Source organism: Polyodon spathula, chromosome 19 (genome assembly GCF_017654505.1).
Source record: "Polyodon spathula isolate WHYD16114869_AA chromosome 19, ASM1765450v1, whole genome shotgun sequence".
In the NCBI taxonomy this organism is placed as follows: domain Eukaryota; kingdom Metazoa; phylum Chordata; class Actinopteri; order Acipenseriformes; family Polyodontidae; genus Polyodon; species Polyodon spathula.
Genome location: NC_054552.1, coordinates 5,351,445 through 5,375,858, shown reverse-complemented (window position 1 = coordinate 5,375,858; position 24,414 = coordinate 5,351,445). Strand labels below are relative to the sequence as shown.

Genomic DNA, 24,414 nt, shown 5'->3' with positions numbered 1-24,414 from the left:
ATTATTGTTTTCTGTCATATTTGACTCTCGGGGTAATTTTGCATGACAGCATCTTGTGCTTATTTATCTATGTATTTGTATGTTATCTAACACACAATTTGTATTGCAAATGTTGTTCATGTATTCAGGCATTATGAATCTTGTCAACATTTAATATGATTTCAAACTTCAGTTTTAATCACTCAGTTTATTCACACACCTATTATATAATTAATATATTTTTTTTAATATATATTGCCTGTAGACGTTTAGAAATACTCAAACGCTGCATTAAAAAATCCTCCAAATTATATTGCCAGTTATTCATTATTTAATTTTTTAACAAGGATAATATCTTTGACACTATTGTCTCATTCACAGGTTGGTCTGAGAAAAGTCAATAATATATTACCCTATACTTCATGCATTCAAGATTAGTTATATCAGGTAGGTACTTTAGCAATTTCTTTACAATCATTTTAGTACCTAATTCCTGTTTTTGAATCAGAATACCACCACAGGATGTAATTTAAGCTAAATTTTGGAGACTGGTTAATGTTTCTCTCCATGTGCATAGCTTCAGGTTAAACCTAGGTGTGAATTGGGTAATTAGGTAATGTTGCACCTGAAATTAGTGTTGAAGAAAAGGAAAGCAGTCATAGCTCTTAGCTCATTCCTGTTCTCAGTTAAGCACAGTTTAGTGCAGTTCATTCTAAACATGCTAGTGACAGATATGTGGGATGATATTTTGGAAGACCAACAGTGGATTATTTTAAATTAGGTTTGAAGAAAAAGATAAACAGCTTTGGTCAAATTTCATATAATATGGGATGTTTTAACCAGTCTCTGGCTGATGTTAACTCCAGGCAAATTAACTCCAAAAATTATAGATAAAGGAAAACGTTTTGAGTTATGTATCCATTTCTTATGGGGAAATATAGTAAATATTTATCTAACTTTTTAATTAAAATATTCAAATTGTATGCATGGATTATTTTATTTTCTGTATGCGGTATAATACATAAAAGCGCTTGTCAAAATAAACGTCAGTAATCGGTTCATATTGTACGACCCAATACTGCCATCTATAGGCTGTACACTGCATTTAAATATGCATCCCCCACCCCCACCCCCCCCAAAAAACACACCAAGCAAAAATGTGAACTGTTAATAAAGCCTTAATGTGAAAAAAACCCTGAGGAGGCAATTATCATTAGTGTGTGTTTTGAGTATAGATCTACACCATTGCAGCTGCTACTTCTAAACTGTTTCTACAGGACACCATCAGCACTACGTCCAAAACATGATGCCAAACGAGATACATATCGAAAGAGTTGGAGGGATGACATTGGTTGGTTTAAATTGGACTCTTTGAAACACACAATGGTAAATTGACATTCCCTATTTATAGATCTTTAATTTAGAACAACTTTCAAGCGCTACTTGATACCCTTGTATTGATGACATGCTGTACAGTACTGACTGAAATGTATCACTAACCAGCCATTGCAAGGAATACAGGAGGACATTCGCAAAACAAACATATTGTTGTATAGTTTAGAGGCTATTTCCAATGAACAGTCCAACACAACTGTCAAAGAAAAAAAAAAGATGTATGTTTTATTAGCTTGTTTTCAAAATACAAAACAAACAGGTTTTTACAATCTCAACAGCCTGGTTCCCTTCCTTGGATCATGCTGTCCTACGCTGGTTAACTGTATTACACAGACTGAGACTATAGCTTTCAGCCTACTTAGACTTACTCATGCAGAACTACTGAACTTCATGTTGAATGTGATCTTAATATAACCTTTAGCGGAAATCCCCAGTGTGGAAATACTGATAGAAGTGGAAGTGTAATTTGGTATGTGGATAACATGGTATTTCATTTAAATTAGCCATGTGCTCTTCGCATTGCTCTGTACTTCATCAAGAACCATATGTGTTTTTTATTAAAGATGTTTAGTTTCCGTTCACCTTACTTGTTTATTACTGAGAGTATGATGCACTGCTTTGAAGTAACCTACTTATCACTCCACAATTGTTATATAATTTTTTATTATTATTTTTTAAGGCTGAAAGTTGTCTGCATCAATCATGGATTATGTAAAATAAACTGAATATATTGCTGATGTCATATGCAGAGCATATGCAGCAAAACATCCCATTCATAACCCGGGCCTGATCATTAAATATTTGAAATCAATTATAAAGAATGATAAGAAAATGGCACCTATTGTAGAGAGGTACAGTATACCATACTTATATTGTAATTCACTAGTTCTATTAATGATTATGTCCAATTATCCTGATCCACATAGAAATAAATGACTTACTGATTGTGGTACATGATTTAGTATGTTGCATTATAAAAAGGAATAATAGTCGTCATTTCTGGCCAAATAATAAAATCAGTAATTAGGATTGCATTACTTGTTCTTTTGAAGAAGAAAACTGCAATTACGGTTCCAGATTTGTAAACTCCATTGCTTATGCAAGTAAAATAATTCTTTACCTTTGAACCTTGGTGGACTGAAAACATAATAACATTGTTATTTATTTAACATTAACAGTAGCTTCTAAAAGTTTTATCATCATACAAAAAACTAACATAGATGATAAACATACGCACAATGACATTGTTCCAGAAGATAATTTGTGTAACTGAATCGACCACAGGAGAAATATAACATTTCCAAGACCAGAGGAACGTTAACCACCTGCCTAATAATCTTTACAAAGTGAAGCATCACCCCTCGTCACACCCTGGAGCTCACATTGAAATCACAAGTATCTACATGTGTTGCCTTCCCCGTAATGTCAAGGTGGTCCCGTTTCATGATTTTGTGGAGCTGTAACAGTCCATTTTGGGTGAATATCTTTTTTTGCAACAATTACACCAGCCTGGAGCAGATTCTGAAATGACTGCATTTGAATGTATCTCTTCTGAGATGTGGTGCTGCCAGTGTCAAATTGGTTATGGCACATAATAATGCAAGTGAATGAAATGTTAAGCACTACAATAATAATAATAATAATAATAATAATAATAATATAGAACAAAACAAAACAACACAGAAATGTTGCATCACAGTGATATTATCTGTTTACTTTTAACATATTTGGTCACCCCTTAAAACTGTTGCAATGACACAACACACCGATGGCAAAGAAATTGCCTGGATGGACGTTGTGCTTTAATGTGTGCACTCATTTTCTGTTTGTATTACAAATGATTCAAAGAACTTTGAGCTGCAATTATTGCTGCTTCATATAAGATAGTGTGCTATAAAGGTATTCAAACCCCTCTGGTTAGCCAGGCTGTCCTAATAGTTTATTAGTCTGCATAAATCATGTTCTAATGCCAGCATTGACTCGTTTTACTTTAATGGGATATTGTACTTTAAATAAGCACCTTTAACATTTAAATAATATACAGATAAAAAGACAATAGGGATTCTAATTACCGGTCCACAGGTTTTTAATAAAACTACTTTCTCCCAGTGTAAGGAATGTACTTATCCTCTTACCTGCAATTATATCATCCATTTGCTCCAAGGCTGCCTCAAGCATATGACTAGCATCTGAAGCCATAATGATCTACTGCATTTGTTCTGCCCTGTCTAAAAAAAAAAAAATCATACATAATCAACAAAAAACTGCATTATTTTTTAATTACAAAAGCTGGTGATGTGTATTTACTGTATATTATTATTAAAGAATTGCCTGTACTGTCATCTCAACATGCCTTACTGTACCTGGTGAACAAGATCTTAAATAGGGTTACAGGAAACTGCAGCAATCAGTAACAGTACAGCTTTAACATGCTGGCATTGTTGCCTCAGATATAACCAGTGGATGGCTGCTGTAGTGTGCATGCACTATTTCCTGTGACTTTGTTCGATATTTCACCTGTAGAATGGGCAGGACTATCACCTCAAGGTAAATATACAGTTACGGTTAAACTTGTCAAGCTGGAACTGAAAAATAGGTTTCACTAACCCTTGCAGGTAAACTTGAACTCAAATAAGACCCCACACCAGGTTTTTTTGCAGCAGTTTCTCAACAGCTGAGCTGCCCTACCCCTTATATTGTGACTATCAGCCCAGTCTCCTGTATTTTGGTTGAGAAAATAGCTGTTTGGTCCTAAGTTTAACATAAATAGAAACCCTGTTTCTATTGAACTGATTTAAATGGTGGCATGTCATATTAATATTGCCATTAACTCAGCATAATTACCAACATATTCCAGTGTTTATGCCATAAAGTGACATTCTTAACATCATGTTAACCATTTTGCTATTTATTAATATATTACTGTATTTGCCAATATCATGCATAAATACAATCTCTTATTTTACACAGCATTTTAAAAATCATGTGTAACATTATACATACTGTTCTTATAGGAACATGTATCCTTGTTTAACACAGTAATTCATTTTGAATTCTGACAAACAGGCTGCAATCTGAGAAGATCAATTCATAAATGAGTGCTCTAATAGACAGTTTACCCCAGCGCTCGTTTTAGAGTTCAGTGTCAGTGCAAATCAGGATGTTATATAAGCAAAACGTTTCTGTACAGTAGGTGTGCTTTTCTTGCGTACTGTTTGTGCTTTAAGTACAACGCCCATAAACGTAGTCGATTAATCAAAATGCATGCTGGATTTGTGGCAGAATGTCTACCCATATACTAACACTGCACACTCAATTGCCAAGAAGTTATCAGTAGGTGCCAGGGCGGCATCGCTTTGAAAAATAATGCTGTAAAAAAAACTACTGCACTGCATTGTGTTACAATTCTACAGTACTGCAGTTTTAAGATCTGGAACAAACCTTTTTTTTTATATATACAACAGCACTGTTTTCTTTTCAGCCAATCACTTTTATAATTCAGTTGTGGGGTTTAAAGCTCTTTAAACTTTCCAGTTGAATAGACATTTCAGATCAGCTGATTTGTGCTTTTATCCAAGAAATCTGACAAGCTGCTCAGTCATACTCACAGAGGACAAATGATTACATCTGTGGGTATTTGCTTGTAATATATGAAGCTCAATCTTGGAACACCTTCAAAAGATCTTATACACACTACAGTATTTGTTTTGTTTTTTTTTTATTTCCTGTAGCTTTAACTCATGAAACTGTCTAAGAATAAAACTGATGGCAAGCACCTATTTACAATATTTAACCTCTTTGTAAATACTCAGATTTGCAATGTGTATAAATTATATATGTTCCTTACATACCGTTTTAAAGGTGCCGTTTGTCTGTTCAAACAATTTTGGCTTGAGCAGAAAACCGAAACTGAACCCAACACTGAAGCTGCAGGAAATGCACATTACAATTAAGTGAGTCTAATGGCACAGCAGTACACATGCTCACGGTCCCACACAAAAGACAACTGTAGCTCAACAGAATGGAGAAAGGAACTTGTGCATCAATGGTGTTAATTATATGGCCACATTTAGTGAGAGCAATGGTACCATCTTTGGGTCTATAAATCGCTTTGGAGCCATTGAATCAAGGCTCTTTGTTTTCTGCTGGATATTTAGAAAATGAAATAATTCAGACTAGTGACGACATTAAGGTCTTGCCTGCATTTAATACAGAACCCATTTATTGTAAAGACTGATTTGTACAAAACCCAATACACCAAGACAAATACAATACTCCAGACAGTATACATATTAAAGAAACGCATTAAAGACAATCATGCAGTTTAAGTTAACATGTTTATTTTATATTTTGTGTCAGCAGCTGTTTCAATTATTATGATGATCACGTGTATTCATAACGTATTCATAATTCAAGCACCACTTGATGGGTTACAAGTGCTTTTTGTCATACGTCAGGATGCACACCTCCATATAGTGCATCATGTAAAGAGAATATCACCCTGTTCAGTTAGTGCTCGACAAAGAAGAATAAGCCATTCATTTCACTGTCATGCATGTGACTTAGAAACTGTGCTTACTGCTATTTGTGTTGTATGCACAGTAGCTTTTACACATCGTAATACACATAACACTTGCTGCATTGTACAACACATCTGGGTAAATACTAGCACTGCACTTAAAAAAACAGACTAAACACATTCAGGGTAACAAATCATTGTAATTAACTGAAACATCTTTACTGTTTTCATTACGGGACCTGATACTGTATCTCATAAATCAGGAGTACGTTATAAATGATCTTCTTTTATTAAAAAGCTTAATGATACTTTTATAAGTACCGTAATGATGGTTATTACAAAGAAAAAAGAAATTAACTAACATGATGAAAAATGTTTTTCATTTGAAAATATTTCAAGAGCACAATACAAAGTCGACATCTTCTACTTTCACACAGTTACTCCCAAGCTATTTTCTTTGTCACCAAACCAGTGTCAATCATGTAACCTGTTTCTACTTGCCCATGAGGACGCACTCCTTGTTTCTCCACCACCACCCTGCCCTTCTGGTTTTCAACACACTGTCAGCTCTTCTATTTTTGCAAAGTTGCTGGAAAATTCCTTTAGTTGCTCAGAAAGTCTGCTTTCCTGCCTTATAAAAAGTGGGTAGTTACAGCAGATCAGCCCCTTTTGTGGTTTCCCACTGTCACTAATACCAAGAAAGGCAGAGGAATGATCAATTTGTATACTGTACCGTATTAAACGACTACTTGATATGTTGATGTATCCTGGTTACAAAATTACATTTTCTTAACAGAAAATGCCTCCGCACAATTACTCTACATTGCCAAAAACGCTTGACCTATTTTATTACACAAGTAACAAAGCAGTAAAAGATACCTATCTTTCATCTGAAGCTTTGTTAAAATTGTCCCCAAAGGACTCCACATGCCCAGTCTCTGAGGTTTGTTACAAGTAAGTATACAGTCTTGGTTTACTTACATGCTTCAGGATTTCTGCCAAAACACAAACACTACCCTCTGTTTATCGCAATATATTCTGCATAAACTGGCTGGAAGTGCAGTTACAACACATTGCAAAACAAATATCTTGACTCAACCATTCTCGTGGAATTAATGTCACAAATACAAACAGAACATCAATGAATAGCCTAATTAAGTTACCCAAACATGGAGGAACATTGTGTTTGGATAGTGTATGGTTTTAATCAGTTTGTCCCTTTGCACCCTGGTTAAAAAAAAAAAAAAAAAAAAAAAGTATACTGCAAAAGCATACTAAGTACAGTGCTGTTAGCTTCATGACGGCATGAATGGTTTTAGCTACTGTGAGACGAATGTCTTTGTTTCCTGTGCATAGCTTAAAAGTACACTATTTTATCATCAAAAAATGAGATATACTGTACCCTCTTCTATTGTTATTGTAGATTCCTCTTCTGTCATTGTTTTTTAGATGTGAATTAGTAGAACGGGCATTGCCCTGTGCTGCATGCACTTCACATGCCAAATGCAGCAGTTTACTTGCCAAACAGAATTTTAAGAAGCAGAAAGTACTGTCAAATTCATACAGCAGATTGATTAACCCCCATTTTAAGAGATTTATAAAGAATAAGCACATCAAATTAAATCAATGCTCTGCTTAAGGGAAATCCCATTGCTGGTTCTGTTCATTTATTCCCCACGTTACCAACACTCAGATTTAGAGAAAATAAATGTGAATAAAAACAAATCTCATTTACATTCAATCAAGTTGCTCAATACTGTATATTACATTACTAACATTACAAGATCTCAGCACTTTAACAGCTTCATTTGTATGCAAGTTTAATTCAATCGCATATCCTTTTTAAAGAGTAAGTAGAGGATTCCTGTTTAAATAACGTACCTGTCATTTTTTCTTTTCATTGTTAACATCCTGACAACTTTTTACACTCATAACTTTAAAGTCTGTTTCAAAGCCCTTTCAAAATGTCTGCTCTCGTGCACTGATAGTGTAAGGATTCTTGACCACATTGTCACACAGGTAACACAGCAATAACGATTCATGATGTGGTACGGAACAGAAAAACCAGAGCATTTGTTATGTTTTTTATTTTTTATTTATTTATTTTTTTGTAATTTCTTACTGCAGTGATTTCTACTTTAGAGGACAGATCTCAAACCCCAGTCCACTAGAGCAGCCATTTTGAGCTTTGAAAAAGAGTTTAAAGTTATAAGTGTAAAAAGTTGTCAGGATGTTAACAATGAAAAGAACAATTATTAAAAACAGTTGTAGCAACACGTGGGGACACATAACGCTATTTTTTTCAGAGCCCTGATACTCACTCTTTAATCCCTTATGGAAACACCATGCAGATGTAAAAATGGTAAACTGCTGTACAGTTCTAAAGTCACTTCACGTGACTCTGCACATTCCTTTGCTGTCTCCAAAACACAGACAACAGAAAAAAGAGAATCTGCTACGACAGGCCAATCAATGCCAATGAGATTTGTTTTCAGTACTTCGGTTCTGCAAGATCAGAATAAAAATGCAGAATAAAGGCAGACCAGTGCTGGTTCAGTCTCAGTTGCTTCAAGCATAGGGTTAGGGTTAGGGTTAGGGTTAGGGTTAGGGTTAGGCAATAATACTATCAGATTATCCTTGCACCACTATCCTTAGTTGGCATTGGATTTTGAACAAAACTCATTTTCCTCCTTTTTTTATTTATAACTATGCATAAACAGTTTAAACTGTTCAGAGTCTTATAGCACATTTCCACTATGCAGAGTACAATACTTCCACTATTCAACAGATATAAAATTGCGGACATCTGTCGGAGCTTACTATGACGAAGGAATTAGTCAACTGTTCCTCTACTTGACATCTTGTCAGTTTTTTAAATGCTATTTTTCTTTTTGAAAATAAAAACATTTTACTGGTGTTCACTATGTGTTATTATTTTTTTTTAAAGTAAAACAGCATGAATCACATGTGTCCATGAGAATTAACCCCTGAGGTCTGTTACAGTTACCATGAGACTTTCTGTTTTGATACTATTCATTTTGTTTTATTTTTTCTCATTTTTGTTTTGATACTAAAGTATAATCTTTCTCAGACAGAGGAGGTTAAAAGTGGTACGGTTTCCAAGAACTGTCCTACAAAAGCACAGCACAAAAAAAGCAAGCCTTAAAAACAGCCACAGGAATTGAAGAATGTTTCTCTATTTCAATGTGGTTAAGTAAACAAAACAACTGCTGAAATTCACATTAACCCCTGCGTATAACAGTTCACAAGCTGGAGTGAGGAAACTCTTTATAGCAACACTTTTGTAAACAACCAAACAATCACAAAACTTTAAGGGCAGTATCATAGTTTGTTTTGTTCAAGACTGGGTTTTTTGGGCTTTTTTTTGGCTTTTTTTTTTTTTGGTTAAAGCCCTTTTTCTATTAAATGAAGCACGACGGTCATGAAACTCTTCTTTATTGGTTATAGTACCAACAAGCAGTTGGTATAATGTAAAATCTGGATCTAAACAGTGGTGGTTCTTAATACTTGCACCCATAAACTTCTATCCCTGCTCTATCACAGATCTCTTTATAATTTATGATATGAATAAATAAGCCCTTGGCAGCAGCATTTAGATCTGCCACTTTAGATCATTAAAATAGGCATACAAGGACTAACAGTACCTTTTTAAAATCTACCCACAACAAATATGACCTCTTTTCTTATTCACATCATCCATTGTTGGCAGTGACACTGATTTCTAGTACAAGCTGACGTGGCTGTGCCAGACAGAATGATCTTCTTCCTTCCAAAGAATGTTGACATTTATACAATACAATACTTGCAGTAGCAATTTACTGACATGCATGTCTGTAATCTGTGAAATCCTGAAACAAGTAAATTTTCCTTTTAGTCTGTGAACAATGAGATCATGTCAGACCCTTCCCATAAGCCCTTGACAGCCAATGAATAATATAGCCGGCCCTGCATTGCAAATTAGTTTGCAACAGGGCTGTGGTATTCAGAGCCACAAGGCTATATTGGGTTCTGCTGTTATCAGTATACAGATTAATGACATCATGAATGGCACTTGCTTGACAGTGCTATCAGTTTACTGCTAGACGGTCCCAACTTGTACTTCAGTGTCTGTTTCTGGGCTTCATTAAACTGAAAACCTCTGACACGATTTAAGAACTGGGACTGAAACTGATAAAAAGGATGGGGAGGGGGGCTTTTTTAGATGAAGAACTCCACATCAGCCTTTACTTTCTTTTATGAATACTAGGGGTAACTACTGTATAAGTAAGCAATCAAGACAGTATATAACTCAATCAAACATAATTCAGTTTTAAGAATGACTTTCCCAGAATGTCCCAGAGTTAAAAATGCTTATTAAGAATGAGTTTGCATAATGACACAGACTATCCGATATATATCACTGTACAGTATTTGTAACACAGTATCTGGTGCTGGAAGGTGATGGTGCTAATGAGTAACTCAAAGAGCTTTTTAGCTGAATGCAATTCCCCTTGTGGTTATCCAGATAAAAGCTCCCCTTACAAATAGCATATCTAGACTAAATGCAACACCAGGGAAATGGGAGATTCCTATTATTTGAACGGTAGATCATGAAACACAAACAGAAAGGGCTTGCTGAAAGAGTTCTTACAACACTGCAATTAAATAGATAAGTCCTAGCAGTGTGAGATCATTTCTCTACTGTAACAATAATAAAAAAACAACATGTATTTATTATACAGTATTTTGATCAGTTGTATTAGGTCTAATATTACTTCCACAAATCACAGTCACTCGGCCACTTAGAAAACAAGTAAAAACACAATTATCAGAGGTTAATGAGGGTCTTGTGCAGCACTTGTTGGCATCTGTTCCTGGTTAAGAAAAGACTTTGAAACTTAATGAAGTTTTGTTATATGTGGCACTTCTTTATGTGTCAGAGATGCAACAACACCACAGAGAATATCCTACGATAACAGAGGATTGTCTTGGCGGATACCGCAAAATGCAAAGGCGAAATAGCTTGGTTAACGGTGCATGTAACTAGAGAAACCACAAACCCAATCTTTAACTGGAGTGGAGGGGGATTCAATTACAGGGTACAAATGTAATTTCGGAGAAAATGTTTGGGGCCAAGTGATCCTGGTCTTCCATGGCTTAGTTAGTTAGCCCAATCCTTATAAATAAATGCCCAGAAGAGAACATACAGTACACTAGTGTCTTACAGAAGCCTGAGACTCATCTGGGCATGCACAGCTAAATAAATACAGGTGGAAAAATATGCACAAGCACTCTTAAAGAGTAGGTAGCGGGGTTCCGAAAAATATTGCATTATACGTCCCCACGTGTTGCTACAACTGTTTAAATAACACACCTGCCATTTTAAATTGTTGACATACAGACAACTTTTTATACTTATAACTTTAAACTCTGTTTCAAAGCTCTTTTCAAAATGACTGCTTTAGTGAACTGATGGTGTAAGGATTATTGCACTCATTGTCAAACAGGTAACACAGCAATAATGATCCAATGAGTATGGAACAGAAAAGCCAGAGCACTTGTTATTTTTTTTTTGTTTTGTTTTTTTAATCTCTCTTCCTGCGGTGATTTAGAGGACAGTCTCAAATCCAGTGCACTAGTGTCGCCATTTAGAAAATAGCTTTGAAACAGACTTTAAAGTTATAAGTGTAAAAAGTTGTCAGGATTTTAACAATGAAAAGATAAATGATAGGTATATTTAAACAGTTGCAGCAACACGTGGGGAAGTAAAGCGCTATATTTTTCAGAACCCTGCTACTAACTCTTTAAGGAGGAACCTGTGTCTGATTACCAACCCCTAAAAAAGTGAAATCACACAAAGAGAGATATTGTATAGTACTGTAATCAGCTTGATAATCACTAGTGAGGCAGGCAGGCATGAATGATGGGGGTTGTCAATTTGCATTTTGCTTTGTCCTTATTTAAAAACGCAAACTAGCTAGCAGTCAGTGTTGTGCAATACCAGCTTTCACTAACACCCATCAGCACATTTCTTTCACTATGATAACTTGAAGGACATTCACTGTTATGGCATCACACTTACCCAAGCAGACTCTTCACCAGCAGCAGCAGTAACTGTGTTGTCGGAAAAACAAGCATGTGTTGTTTTAGAAGCTAAGATCTTTAACTCTAAAAATATTTGCAACATGGTTACGCATGCATGCTGTATCACTTGCCCAGAACCTGTTAGTATACACCATGTGGAACTGCTCAGCACATCTCACAGCATCCTCAATCATGGGCATTGCTGTTTACTGTATATGTCATGCTCTGACTGTGTGCAGGGTGTGGCAAGGCAGGTTTACCTGCTAGAAACGTGAACCTTTGAACCTATGAACCTTTTCCAAAGACTAGGGTCACATTTGGTTGACAAGCGCCAGCCACACAGTAGCTATCATGATGCCATTCCAGCTTGATAGAATATGCAATTGCTCTTGCAAGATTTTCCTAGGTTTTGAATTGAAATCTATGAAACAGTTAACCGGTAAAAAAACTATTCAATATTTGTAATACATGATCTTGCTAAGCAGTAACAGTCTGTAAATCTGGTGCTCATTTTGAAAATCACACCAGCTGCAAACTTGTTTTAATCTACTGCTTTTACGTGTGCTGCAATCAGCAGGCTTGCCCCTTTAAATCAACAGTTCATGAACTGGAATCTGCCTGTCAGCTCATTTTAAGCTTGAGCTATACCACAGACGTTAGCAAAAACGAGCATTTGCAACAAGGTCAAGAGATTTTATTTTAGATCCTCCAGTCATAGCATTCTATGTAAAATCTAAATTACAGTGACATATCCATTTACCAGACACCAAATGCACGGGACAATTTGGTTGCTGAACAGTATCTTGTGATCTCGACATAACACATTTCAATGATGTCTTTTTTGACATGACCTCAAGAGCCACTGTAGTTAACAGTACAGCTGTGGCCCTAAATACTTCCGTATCAAAAACTAGTCACTGGGAATTAGCTCACAATACCATGGTTCTGAGAAACGATTATTTTGTTAGCTTCAAGTTGTAGATTACCATCATAGCTGGTTACCAAAACATACCCTTGTACTTTGCACAGGAAGCCTGCCTGAAGATTACTGAGTGTTTACTAAACTATTTGCACATTCCTTAAAATCTTGGATTTTATATCCAAATATTGGATGAAGCAATGACCTCTTTTGAGAGCCATTGTATTTCATGAGTTACATATTACATTTTGTAAATCTTTATTTTACTTGGTTTCACCACTATATTATAAACACCTGAACACCATCACTCCCCACAAGGTTTAATTTAATGAGGCTTTTTTATGTGATTGACACTTTACAATTTTAAAAAGGCATGCACTTGACCCTTTCTCCTGGTACAGTAACCTCTAACAGATACAAACGCAAAGCAGTACCATTTAAATAGTTACAGTCACGTTGCAAGACGACTTTGAGAACGTTGGTGCAATCATGATTCAATTAATCTTTTACTAGCTCACTTCAAGTTATTAGGCTACATTTAAAATGCAGAAATCCTGAAAGAACCCTGAGCTAGCCATTCAATGCCAAACCTGTTTTTTTTTATTATTATTATTATATCTCTACAGCCTGTAACTGAAATGTTTTAGCTATCCAAAATGTCAGCATCTACTTTTCCAAGTGTAATGTTAGTGACACAATATGTTATATGGTATAATAACAGTGTTAAGCCATCAAGTGGAATTACTGTTCTTTGAAATTGCACAGAGTAAGCAATGAGATTATGTAAGTACAGTCATACTTTACTTAATACTTCAACATGTTCGTAATTCTCCTTTCCAGTGCAAATTCCTGACCCTTAAAAAAAGAATGAATAAATACATGAAAACAAATACATACCTAGTAAAGGAAGAAAGGCATAGCTAGTCACAGAGTGTTACATTAGAACGGCACTATATGTTTTGTATTTAAACACAAGCTATCATAATACTGTTTTCTGATGGCTTTGTTTTTTGTTTGTTTGTTTGTTTTTTTGCTTGTTCATGCTGGACCTGACTTATGGGTATCCACAAAGCTTTCTGAAAGTTAGGCCTACTTCCTCTTCAAGAGTTTAAAAGGAAGTGTGACTGAACTAAATATTGTCAGAAACGAAAATAATTATTTTATGTATAGATACAGCTATGGCCAAACGTTTTGCATCTCCCTGTACAATTAACTCATTTTGCTTCATAAAGTCAAATTAAACCTGCTAAATAATGTTATGTTTCTGAATTACATACTACTTTGTAGTTTTCCAGATACAGTACTTAACGAAAAAAAATGTAGAACAGCGACAAACTAAAATGGATGTGCCTTAACAAAATGTCTTGAAAACTTAACATGAAGAAAACAATTTAAAGGAAGCAATAAGCTCAATAAATAAGCTAATAAAGAAGTGAATAGGTTACCGTTTTTTGCTTTTGTTAACTCCAATAACCCTAAAGACAACACATTATTCAAATTCTTTGTTGTGTTATATATTTAAGCTATAATGTTCTGCCGCCCAGATGTACAGAATTCTTGGGGAGAACCCTGTTCCAGTTGTCGTTAGCGACACCATTTTGTAGTTTCTTCGATTACATAAAATATGTTATTTATGTTCATATTGTTAAAATAGCTACAATTGGCCTGACTTCGGAATGGCACCACCTCTCTAATGTGCTTGCTCAAAAAATCTCAAACTCTCAGTTGATCCACTTTGTACAGAGGAAAGTCAGCTTTTACACACATTTTAACAAAATCTGAAACAACAGTTTCCCGCTGTTCTTTGGCGGTTGTAAGACGCTGAAATGATTCAAACACAGTGGTGTGTTTCAGTGCATTCGAAGGCCCTGCTGTTTCGGCCTCATCTTGTTTACAGTCCCTTTCGTTAAATTTAAGTTTAGCGCTTCCCGTGTGTTCTACAATTGTCTGCCTATGAGTGTAATTTACAGCCTTGCTGCCTGAAGTACAAAACAGCACAGTACCATCGACGTAAAATTCTTCTTTGCCAAACTCGTTGACCCCTTTTTTAAGGGTGATTTTTATTGTTTTCGGCATTTTTGTACAGCTCTGGATACTGACTGAAGAAAACTGAACTTGAAATACTGGAAGCAGTTTTATCAGACAGGTATTTATACGTAAATTTAAAGCAAAGTTATCTGTGTTGATGTTTATATATTATATGTGTATTGATTTTGTTATTATCAAACAAACACAAAAAGCTCCTCCCATCATAGAAATTTTTCCGTGTTATCATAGAAAATCCACGTTTTTCTGTGTTATTCTGCAGTAAACGGATTCCTAGGCTCCCTGAATCCTTATATTAAGCTCTCATGTACACAAACATGGCACTGACATTGCTCTCTGATATGTAACAAGTTGACTTTCAAAGCTTGTTACTATTTATTTTTAGTTTTCCACTTTGTAGTAATGGGCTTTAAACATCAGATGGAATTATACACAATCCCAGCTGTCAATTATTCAATATTTAATTGTATCTTAGATAAAAGGAAACATACATAGGAAAAAAAAAACAAACAAACAGTCCCTTTCTTATTCTGTACTGCACCAAATAACTCCAGGGTCTCACAACACATTTCCACAAATAATGTCTGCAGCCTTACACACTCACTTCCACTATCTCAAATGACAGTTCCGGCAGGGCATTAAAACATAATTTGAGAAAAAGTGCCCTGAAGTGTAAATCGTTTTCCAGAGTCAATGTCAAGCATTATTTTTTAAAAAAACACACACACACAACAGGATATATGGGAACATTATTCAGAGTAACTCTTCAGTTCCTAATTAAAGCTACAGTTTGATTCCCTGAAAACATTAATAATAGGTGCATTTTGTAAAAGGCAGATACTGCAGGCTGTATTCAATGTACCTTAACGGTGGCTGATCTATATACTGCCATAGTTTAAATTATTAAGACTTTGAGACTTTATGTATTTATCTGCCACTGTTCAGCACAGATGAATAGACATCCACGTGGTACTGTAGGCAATTGCTAGGGGAAATATATACTTATTCTTTCTATGTAACTTTCATAAAGGACCCTTAGTATTCTAAAGCTTTATCTGCCTTTAAACAATTGAATCTACTGTACATCTACAATTGGCTAACATCCCAGACTGTGAAGTGACTGTAAAGTCATACAAATATAATTACTCTTATCATGAAAAGTAACAGCAGTGTAAGGTCAGCTTTATGCTATTGCTAAACCACATGACCTCCAGTGTAATGTCAAATGCCCTAAATAATCAATGTCAAACTAGTGCAAAGGTTCTCCATTTCCCTGGATATGGTAAATAAGAAGTGTGATTAGTACATATCAGTTTTTAACCTAGTGATATCCTTTAATACAAAAATAAATGAAAATGCAGTATTCATTGATGTAAAAGATGCTGTAAATTATATGTAAATTATACAGTACATGATAAGTGCAGACAGTATGTGGAATTCTTGAAACAAATGTCCTTGCAAAGCTTTATCAAATTTGGGAAGGTGGTTTCCAAAATTTAGCCTTTATTAGCCCCCACAATCCAAAGTCAATTAGAACACAAATATATTCTGATACTCTTAAGAAGTTGTGCTAATTTGTGTCTGCAAGCTACTTCACAACAGGATACGTGATACGACCTTTTTAAACGTGCCTCGTCATGTGTTTGGACTTACCACATGTACATAATATGTTAAGAGGAGAATTGCAGATATCTTTTTGTACAGAGACTTCGTTTTTTTTAATGCCTACAGTAGGCAAGTTAAAATTAGGACATTTTTTGACAAAACAAAAGCAGCTGAATTTTCTATTAGAATTTTAATGTATAGTATAGTATGAAATATTCAATACCAAAAACACTGTAAAATGACCTATAATACTCACAATGGAAAATAAAGCAAAAAGTGGAAGGATATCCACGACGTACCACTTCCTCTTACCCAGTTGTATAAATATTCTGCAAACAAGGGGCCACACAATGCAAAATCCAGTAACACAGACCACAAGGGCAATTCCCCATTACTTAATACTCTCATACAATTATTTAACTCCATACAATTTAACCTTTCCTATACCCTTAAACTCATAATTACTTGCCATTTCAAAGTTATAGTACAATTACTATACTATGGTACGTTTTAGTAACAAGGTAAAGCCCCAGGGCAGTGAGTGTATAGATCACATTCTATTTTGTCTATTAGAATTCTGTTACGAGCCTCGGTTCGACTAGAAAAGGTGTTAATTATCTATGAAGTTATTTTCCGCCACCTGTTCATAACATTATCGGATAAACAAATTATGCATACAGTTTGACAGTAATGTCCCTTTAAGGGACTGGCCGAAGCAGTTGAAAGCGACAGGTATATCATTTCATACCGTACAGGAACAGTTTTCAAAACGATTCCAACTTTAAAGGAAGTGCACAGAGACCTCAATCAGCGGCTATATATATATATATATATATTAAATTATATTTAATAAAATATAGATGCATCCTGTTTGAACCTTTTTTTGAACTATGAAAACGAAAGACAATGTTACAGTGTCTGGTGCATGTATTGTGTGTACACACACGTATACACACACACACACACACACAATTTTATTTTACTTCAAGTCTGCTAAAGTTCCCTGGAGAAACTGTTTTCCGTAATGAAAGCATAAAATGTATCACAAAAGTCATCATTTACAGATGCCTATTATGATAATGTAACTTAATTCACTTACCTTACTTTCACTTATTTTTCTTAAATTGACTATAATAACAGCAACAGAAGACAACTGATTCAAGAAAAAAAAAAAAAAAGTGCAGCTTTTATTTCTGTTTGCAACTCCTATAGTTTTTCCTGTCGGTATTCTAGTCTGCAGAGCCTTATTTCTGGTCCCACTGCGAGTGGTTGTCGCCATAGTTCGATGAAGTGCAGTCTGTCAAATTACCTGTCATGTGATTAAAGAGGCGTCCACCACAGTACAATGCATGTGCTGCTGCAAACAACAGGGCTACTACAGCATTGCTGACTGCTCTGTTGTGCTTAGTGCATGCAGTCTTATGTTGCGATGCTTAGAAGAGAGGACCTTTTATTTCCAATGGCTAAAGCTTCACTGCTGTATGTCACATCAATTTACGTTTGTCACATAAACATTAATTTGCTAGTGGCCAATAACAAATCAACTCTCATGTAAATTCATGTAAAAAAACTTGCTTTCTTAATTTTCTGAACTAGTACAATGGCTTTGCAATGTAGATTGCGGTCTGTTTTAAAATATATTCCGATTATGCAATGCAGGCATGCAATTTCTAAATTCAAAAAACAAAAAAAGCCAACAACTTTTCTCTCCATTGTTTCTTACTTTTTCTTTTTTTTTCTTTGTTTTTTTTTTGGTCTAAACAGCGACATCTGGTGAATGCGTACGATGTTTTATTTATTTATTTATTTATTTATTTATGTATTTTTTTTGTGGGTTTTTAATATTACCTAGTTGAGCATTTTGTGCGTTCTCTTTGTTAGACCTTGTACTGTTTGCTAATCTCCAAAGGTCATTTAAACTGCAGGGACACACTTTCTCCAATCAAAAATGTGCTTGCTATTACTTGTCTACATCGCAGTTAACCAAATCCTACAAATTGCATGTTCTGTCACAGCTCATGAAACACAAGAGAAACTTAACACGGGTATCCCCTGTATCGGATGTACTGTAGACCAGTCGGATCTAAGCTTAATGTGTGCCTATACGCAAATGGACGATATCTGAGCGTTTTGTGCAATGTTAACATTATTCTCACCATCGAAAAACATATGCTATAATTAAGTAAATCATAGATATTAAAAACAGGCCACCTGTCTCCCTCAAGTGGAGAACGAGGGCAGTGCCTTGTTGTGTAACTACTGGATCTTCAGGACTTCTCCTAGCCAGTTCCTCTTTTTCAGAAACTTTATTGTTTCAAATTCACTGTACTCTGAGAGATGCGTGCAAGTGCAACCAGTTTTCAAATTAAACGTCTTTGGGCTTTTGTTGTACTAAAAACGAGCAATTAAGTGGTCTGAATATTATGAATACACTGGGCTCAATTCAATGAGGGATGTGTAGCTCAAAGTTCTCTAAATTACAAATACCTTTATTAAGGTATATATTATTAATAGGGGTGTGCAGATACCCTATTAATAATATATACCTTAATCTGATTGGAAGTGCATTATCCTCTCGGAATGACAGTACAGCGGTAAATATGTCAGTGCACCAGATGAGAGGTAAATTCACTTCCAATTGGTACTCAATTGTAAAGGTGAGGGAAGGATAGCATTTCTTGTTTTGAAATCAACACATTAATGAATGGATTTTTTAAATTCCTGCTGACAGATACTTCTTAAAAGCAATTAGTAGTATGGATGAACATTGTGAATAGCTCCCTGAAAATCATGGGCTTGGAGTCTATGAAGCCCATTATATTTCCAGTGTTCCAGACACAAAAGTTCTCCTAAAATTCTGTGCAGACACTGCAGAGTACTGGGTACACTGTAGCATGCCTTTGATTCTTTAGAAGGAAGTTCAATTCATTAGAGCTCTTTGAATTCATTTTCCCTAGTAAGGACATATTCCACTATAAAAAAATATATATATATGTTTACATTCATTTGATGCACTCTCAATAGAATGGAACATGGTGAATATTTCCTAAAGTTTTATTCACAATTAAAGAGCTATAAAAGCAGTATACCTGTTGAGAAACAGGTGGAATCCCCACGATACAACAGTAGTGGCTGTATCATTACATAAAAGCAATTAGATCTTTATGTGCCATGCAACATGCAATGTGGCACTTATAAAATAACCAAAAGCCATCCAGATGTTGCCCAGCTGCAAGTGCTCTCCCTAAACCTTCTAGATCAGGGATTCATACAAATCAAAGCCAACTTATGGAATATGTGTAGCTATTATTTTTTAAAACATGCCACTTAAAATAAAGCAGAGGAGATATACTTACACAACAGAACAGTGATTGTAGACCATGGCTTACTTCATACTAATACTAGATTAGGGCATTTTGATTAACACATGAGTGTTCTCTGATCGCATGGTTATTAAAAAATGAGGATATGCTGTAAGCTTTCTTCTTTTGACAAGCTCATCCTTAGGTGCTTTCTGTGTGTCTCTCTACTAGGACATGCTTTCTAGACTCCACTGCATAGTAGGGTTTTGTTTTTATTGCATTTTATTTGGGTGCACTGTCTCTTCTCTGTTCAGCTGGTAAAACAAGCTGGTAATAAAACATCCTGCAGAGACAGCCCAGTCTTGTGTGGGTGGAAGAGCACAGAGATGTATACAGAGAGTGATTGACAGTTCCTTCATAGGGTTAGAACTGTATCCACAGGTGTTTATTTTTGATCAGGCTGTATGACAAAGGTAAATCTAGTGATGTTCTAAACGAGAGCCAATACAAAAGACAGATACAGAAAAAATATTGCTTCATATTTTATTCCGATATTGTCAGAAAAGGCACTTCTGAATATAATTTAACCTACCGGTCAATACAATGTACTAATAATAGTTCAAACTTTCTCATTTTAAACATACTACATTCAAACTTCAAAACCAGATACATGGTGTAATTTCATGTCAAAGTTTTATAGTTTATAATCAACTAGCAATCAAAGCAAAGCCAGCTTTGCTTTTTGTATTATTATTAGAATTAAAAAAAAATGTTGTCAAGATTTTATCTAGCTGTGGCCTACAAATTCGAAAGCTTTTTCTGCACCGAACCATCTTGGTGATATTTTAAATAACAGAAATAGGTTCTAAAACCATGCAATGTATAAGCCAGTCTGTCATCACAAAAAACAATTTAGCAGGTATGCGTTGGATACAATGACCTGCATAAATCAATTATTATAGATTGGTTGGGCTAAATTGGAAATGTAAAGGTATACGATATGCCCATACACTGTATTTACAAATATTTATATCTGAGTTCTCCAAACTGGAAATCAAGTCTGTAAATACAGTGTTTTGATGTATTTTGGTATTATTACTACTATATTTTGTTCTATCATCTCCATTTATGATGCTGTTTATTTAGCTTGACTAACTTTCACTCAGCTGCAGACCAGTTTAATGTGACAGCAATGCCAGGCATCGATCTATTTGTCAATGCTCTGAATTTGCAGTCTTTAAGACTGTTTCAGATTATGGATTTTCTAATTTCTTCTTAGTGGACATTCTATAAATGATCTGGTGCCCTTCATCCCAAGAGTAAATCTGTTTCTCCTTGTGGTTGTAGTGCATGATAGAATGGCTACCGTAGCGTTTTGGAAAATAGAGAACAGGAGGCTCCTCACTGCTTATCATATCATACACATCATACAAACACTGTATTCTCGATCGCCCCCTATAGTCCGAGTTATAAACAACATAGAGAGTGCCGCACATTATGAAAGCAGCTTCAGCATCCTTGCTGGTGCAGGTTGTGTCCCAGCTGTGCTCCACTGCCAGGCTTGCACGGTCTATCTGGGTGATCACTATATTTCCACCTGTATTAGGGTCTGCATGTATGGCCCATAGGCCTTGCTCATCCACTGCCAGGTCTATGAAGGTGTATGGAGAAAGCTGGTATACAGGAACCCTCCCAGCCCCTGGCAACAGCATGCGGTCGCTCACGGTCTTATTCCTTATGTGATATTTTATGATCTCGTTTACTGAGTCGTTTCTGTGAAAATACAAAAAGCCATTGTATACAACGTGGCCAGTTCCTTTCCAGAAAAAAGGAAGAGTAATATTCCGGGCTGCTTGCATATAATTGGTTTCAGTAAATGCCTTCATGCTTGAAAATTCTAAAAAAACATCTTGTTTAGTCCCACTGAAAAAATAAATCTTCTGAGATTCCCGGGCTGGGTCTTTCAACCAAGAACCATGGACGTCTCCTGCTTTTTTAACAATCTTTAGTGACTTGATACTCGCCAGCATAGCATCACAATCTATTCATGAAACAAAAGATATTAATAAACCATCAGCATGCCAGCTATGTGACCCGAGTGAATAAAGTATATCTTGGTTTTCTGTAGACTTTTAAACTTCTTTAGGAAAATCCTTAACAGGGTTCATTACTGAAGCTTGAACAGAAGAAAACATGTGATAAGCAGGGACCTTAGGCTAGAAGAATTACTGCTTTGAATGTCTTAATTGTCTTAACATCAGAGAATCAAATAAAGGTAATGCGATAAATACAACTCTTCAACATGCATACATGTACAGAACACATCAACATACAAATAATAGCTCTTTAAACCCAAATGAACATTATTTTTTAAGCGGAACAACTCAAGTATCAAGTCACTGGTGGAATATTAGGAAAGTTGTATTGCTTGTTGTATGTATGGTTGTTTTTTATTTTTTTAATTAATTTACTATGGATGTGTTTTATAATAAGCATTATTTTCTTGTCAATGTACAAGTACATTGCAAACATGAATTCTGCTTTATGGAGATTACTAACAGAATATTAATAGAAATATCCAGGAATGTAGACCTATTATAGTGGTACTGCTGATATATTTGCTGAAAGCTTAGAGAACTTTTTAACACACAAGTAGTGGAATGTACTATACAACCTCTGTAATTACTGACATTAATCAATGGTAGACCTTAAATTATTGTATTGTTATCTGGGCATTACTCTTGATGGCACTTAACATATGCACCTATAATAAAACATTTTTAGAAAACTGCCTTGGATTGCATTCATATAAAAGTCTGCACCATGTAGCACATGCTTCTGAGAACAAAGCAGCACTGTATGCAAAGCCAACAGGGTGGATTTTTTTGCTTGATGTGAACATCTATAATAGTAATATGTATTTACAGTACTTGTATGGATAGTCAGGATTTCAACCATGTTAGTTATAGTTAAAAACTTGTAGGACAGCCGGAACCCAAATTCCCTTTTCATATTTCTTACAAATTAAGGCTTTTCCCAAGGACTCTTTAGCATCTGCAACTTCCAAACAACTTATTGTCCCACTATATCTCTACTTTTTGGGTGTGCTATTAACACCTGCGTTGCTGATTGTGATCTAGCTATCATGGTGAGCGGCAATTTTAAACACTGTAAAAATAAAAAGAATAAAACAGGCAGAAAATGTTTTCTGCTGCAGATTCTTACTCTTTCAGACTCGTACCTGCAACCAGTTTGAGCTTGGCCTTTCTCTTGGCTTCTGTCTCTTTAACCTGCTGCTCCAGTAGTTTCTCATCCACCTCCACGCAGGCTTGAGCTGGTGTCTGTGACTCCAAGTAGTCGATGTCCCTCTCGATCCTCTCCACTCTTGTCACCACATCAACCACATCGTTCTTAAACTCAGTTTTGTCAGCATTTAAAGCATCCAGACGATTCCTGAATTCTTTTGAAAAGTCGTAGAGTTCTCGCACATATTTCATAAGATCTTGGTCACATTTTATCAGCCTGTCCTGTTGTATGCATAAAACCACATAAATAAATACATTTATATAAAACATAATCCTTGTAGAACGTTTTCTGGTAGTGGAATATTAATTTAATGCAGCTGTAAGGAATTTCTCAAGAAGAAGTGCTCATTAATATTTTGGGACATTGCATAAGACACATAACTTATGTTCTGAAGGTTTGTATTATCTTTATAACAGGCTCTTTTTTTTTTTTTTAAATAACCAAACATTTTCCTGCTACAATTTATGATTATCTTTTATTTAAAAATTTAAGACCAATACTTACTTCCAGCTGTGCAATTCGTCTCTCAAAGTACTGCATCATGATGACATCTTGAGTGATACGCTGGGCTTTACCAAATATTTGAATTAAGAGTAAAACTCTTAACAGCTTTAGATAACAGTTGACCATAATTGATCTGGAGTCTCTCACAAAGTACTTTAAAGAAATGTAAAAAACGATATAATTAGCATTACACTTAACAATCGTCCTAGTAATTTTAAGAATATGATGTTGCAATATATTAGTGAATTCTTATAAATCATCAAGCATCTGGAAGCTTGTTTTTCACTCCATACTAGCTCTTTTCTCCAGTAAATACAAATGATATTTCTTTCCAGCAGCAGTCAGGTCTTTCCAGCTACTAACCTAAACCAGATGTCTTACTGTGAGTCATGGTAACTTGAAAAACTCCCATAAAAACAAACACGTCTACCTTCATTATTAAAGATTAAGTGCAGCTGTGAAGTTTGGCCCCATCTGTAAGCTTCTTGTGTAATTATATATGATACTGGAACATCAAAAACTAAAGCAGATCATGTTTTCCTTTTCATCAAACAGTGCTAATAAAGCACGTGTAAGCACTGAAGATCACAAAAACATATGAGATGATAAATCTTGTACAATAATCCAGGTAATTACTATGCATAAACAAAAAAAAATTAAAAAATAAACTTGTAACATACTGTTATGAAGAAAGCACAAAATGTCAAATGGTTTGTGAGAAACTGTACTCTGAGAGTATGATTCTAGCATTTTTA

At 35.3% G+C, this 24,414-nt stretch overlaps 2 protein-coding genes across 4 annotated transcripts in view; both read right to left on the bottom strand.

Annotated features, from left to right (window-relative positions):
- ppfibp2b (PPFIA binding protein 2b) overlaps positions 1–17,838 on the bottom strand; it is a 60,492-nt gene extending 42,654 nt beyond the window's left edge. The window contains exons 1-2 of one of the 3 annotated variants that reach the window (XM_041218396.1): positions 17,647–17,838; positions 3,510–3,602 (exon numbers count right to left, since the gene is read on the bottom strand). In XM_041218396.1, the coding sequence (XP_041074330.1) occupies positions 3,510–3,573 (64 nt within the window). In that variant the 5' untranslated portion in view covers positions 3,574–3,602; positions 17,647–17,838. The remainder of the gene's footprint in view (positions 1–3,509; positions 3,603–17,646) is intronic. The other 2 variants (XM_041218397.1, XM_041218398.1) reach the window with 2 other exon arrangements.
- Positions 17,839–20,378: 2,540 nt separating this feature from the next.
- Positions 20,379–23,970, bottom strand: olfml1 (olfactomedin-like 1). The gene is made up of 3 exons (XM_041218111.1): positions 23,660–23,970; positions 23,091–23,376; positions 20,379–21,890 (listed from the first exon to the last, which is right to left on the bottom strand). The coding sequence occupies exons 1-3, from the start codon at positions 23,783–23,785 to the stop codon at positions 21,103–21,105; spliced, it is 1,200 nt and encodes a 399-aa protein (XP_041074045.1). The 5' UTR covers positions 23,786–23,970; the 3' UTR covers positions 20,379–21,102.
- Between the last annotated feature and the right edge of the window lie 444 nt (positions 23,971–24,414).

Coding starts and splice junctions, on each gene's coding strand:
- olfml1 (XM_041218111.1), bottom strand. CDS start 23,785: ATGGTCAACTGTTATCTAAAGCTGTTAAGAGTTTTACTCTTAATTCAA. Junction 23,377..23,659: donor GACGAATTGCACAGCTGGAA/GTAAGTATTGGT, acceptor TGCATACAACAG/GACAGGCTGATAAAATGTGA. Junction 21,891..23,090: donor CAAGCTCAAACTGGTTGCAG/GTACGAGTCTGA, acceptor TTTCATGAATAG/ATTGTGATGCTATGCTGGCG.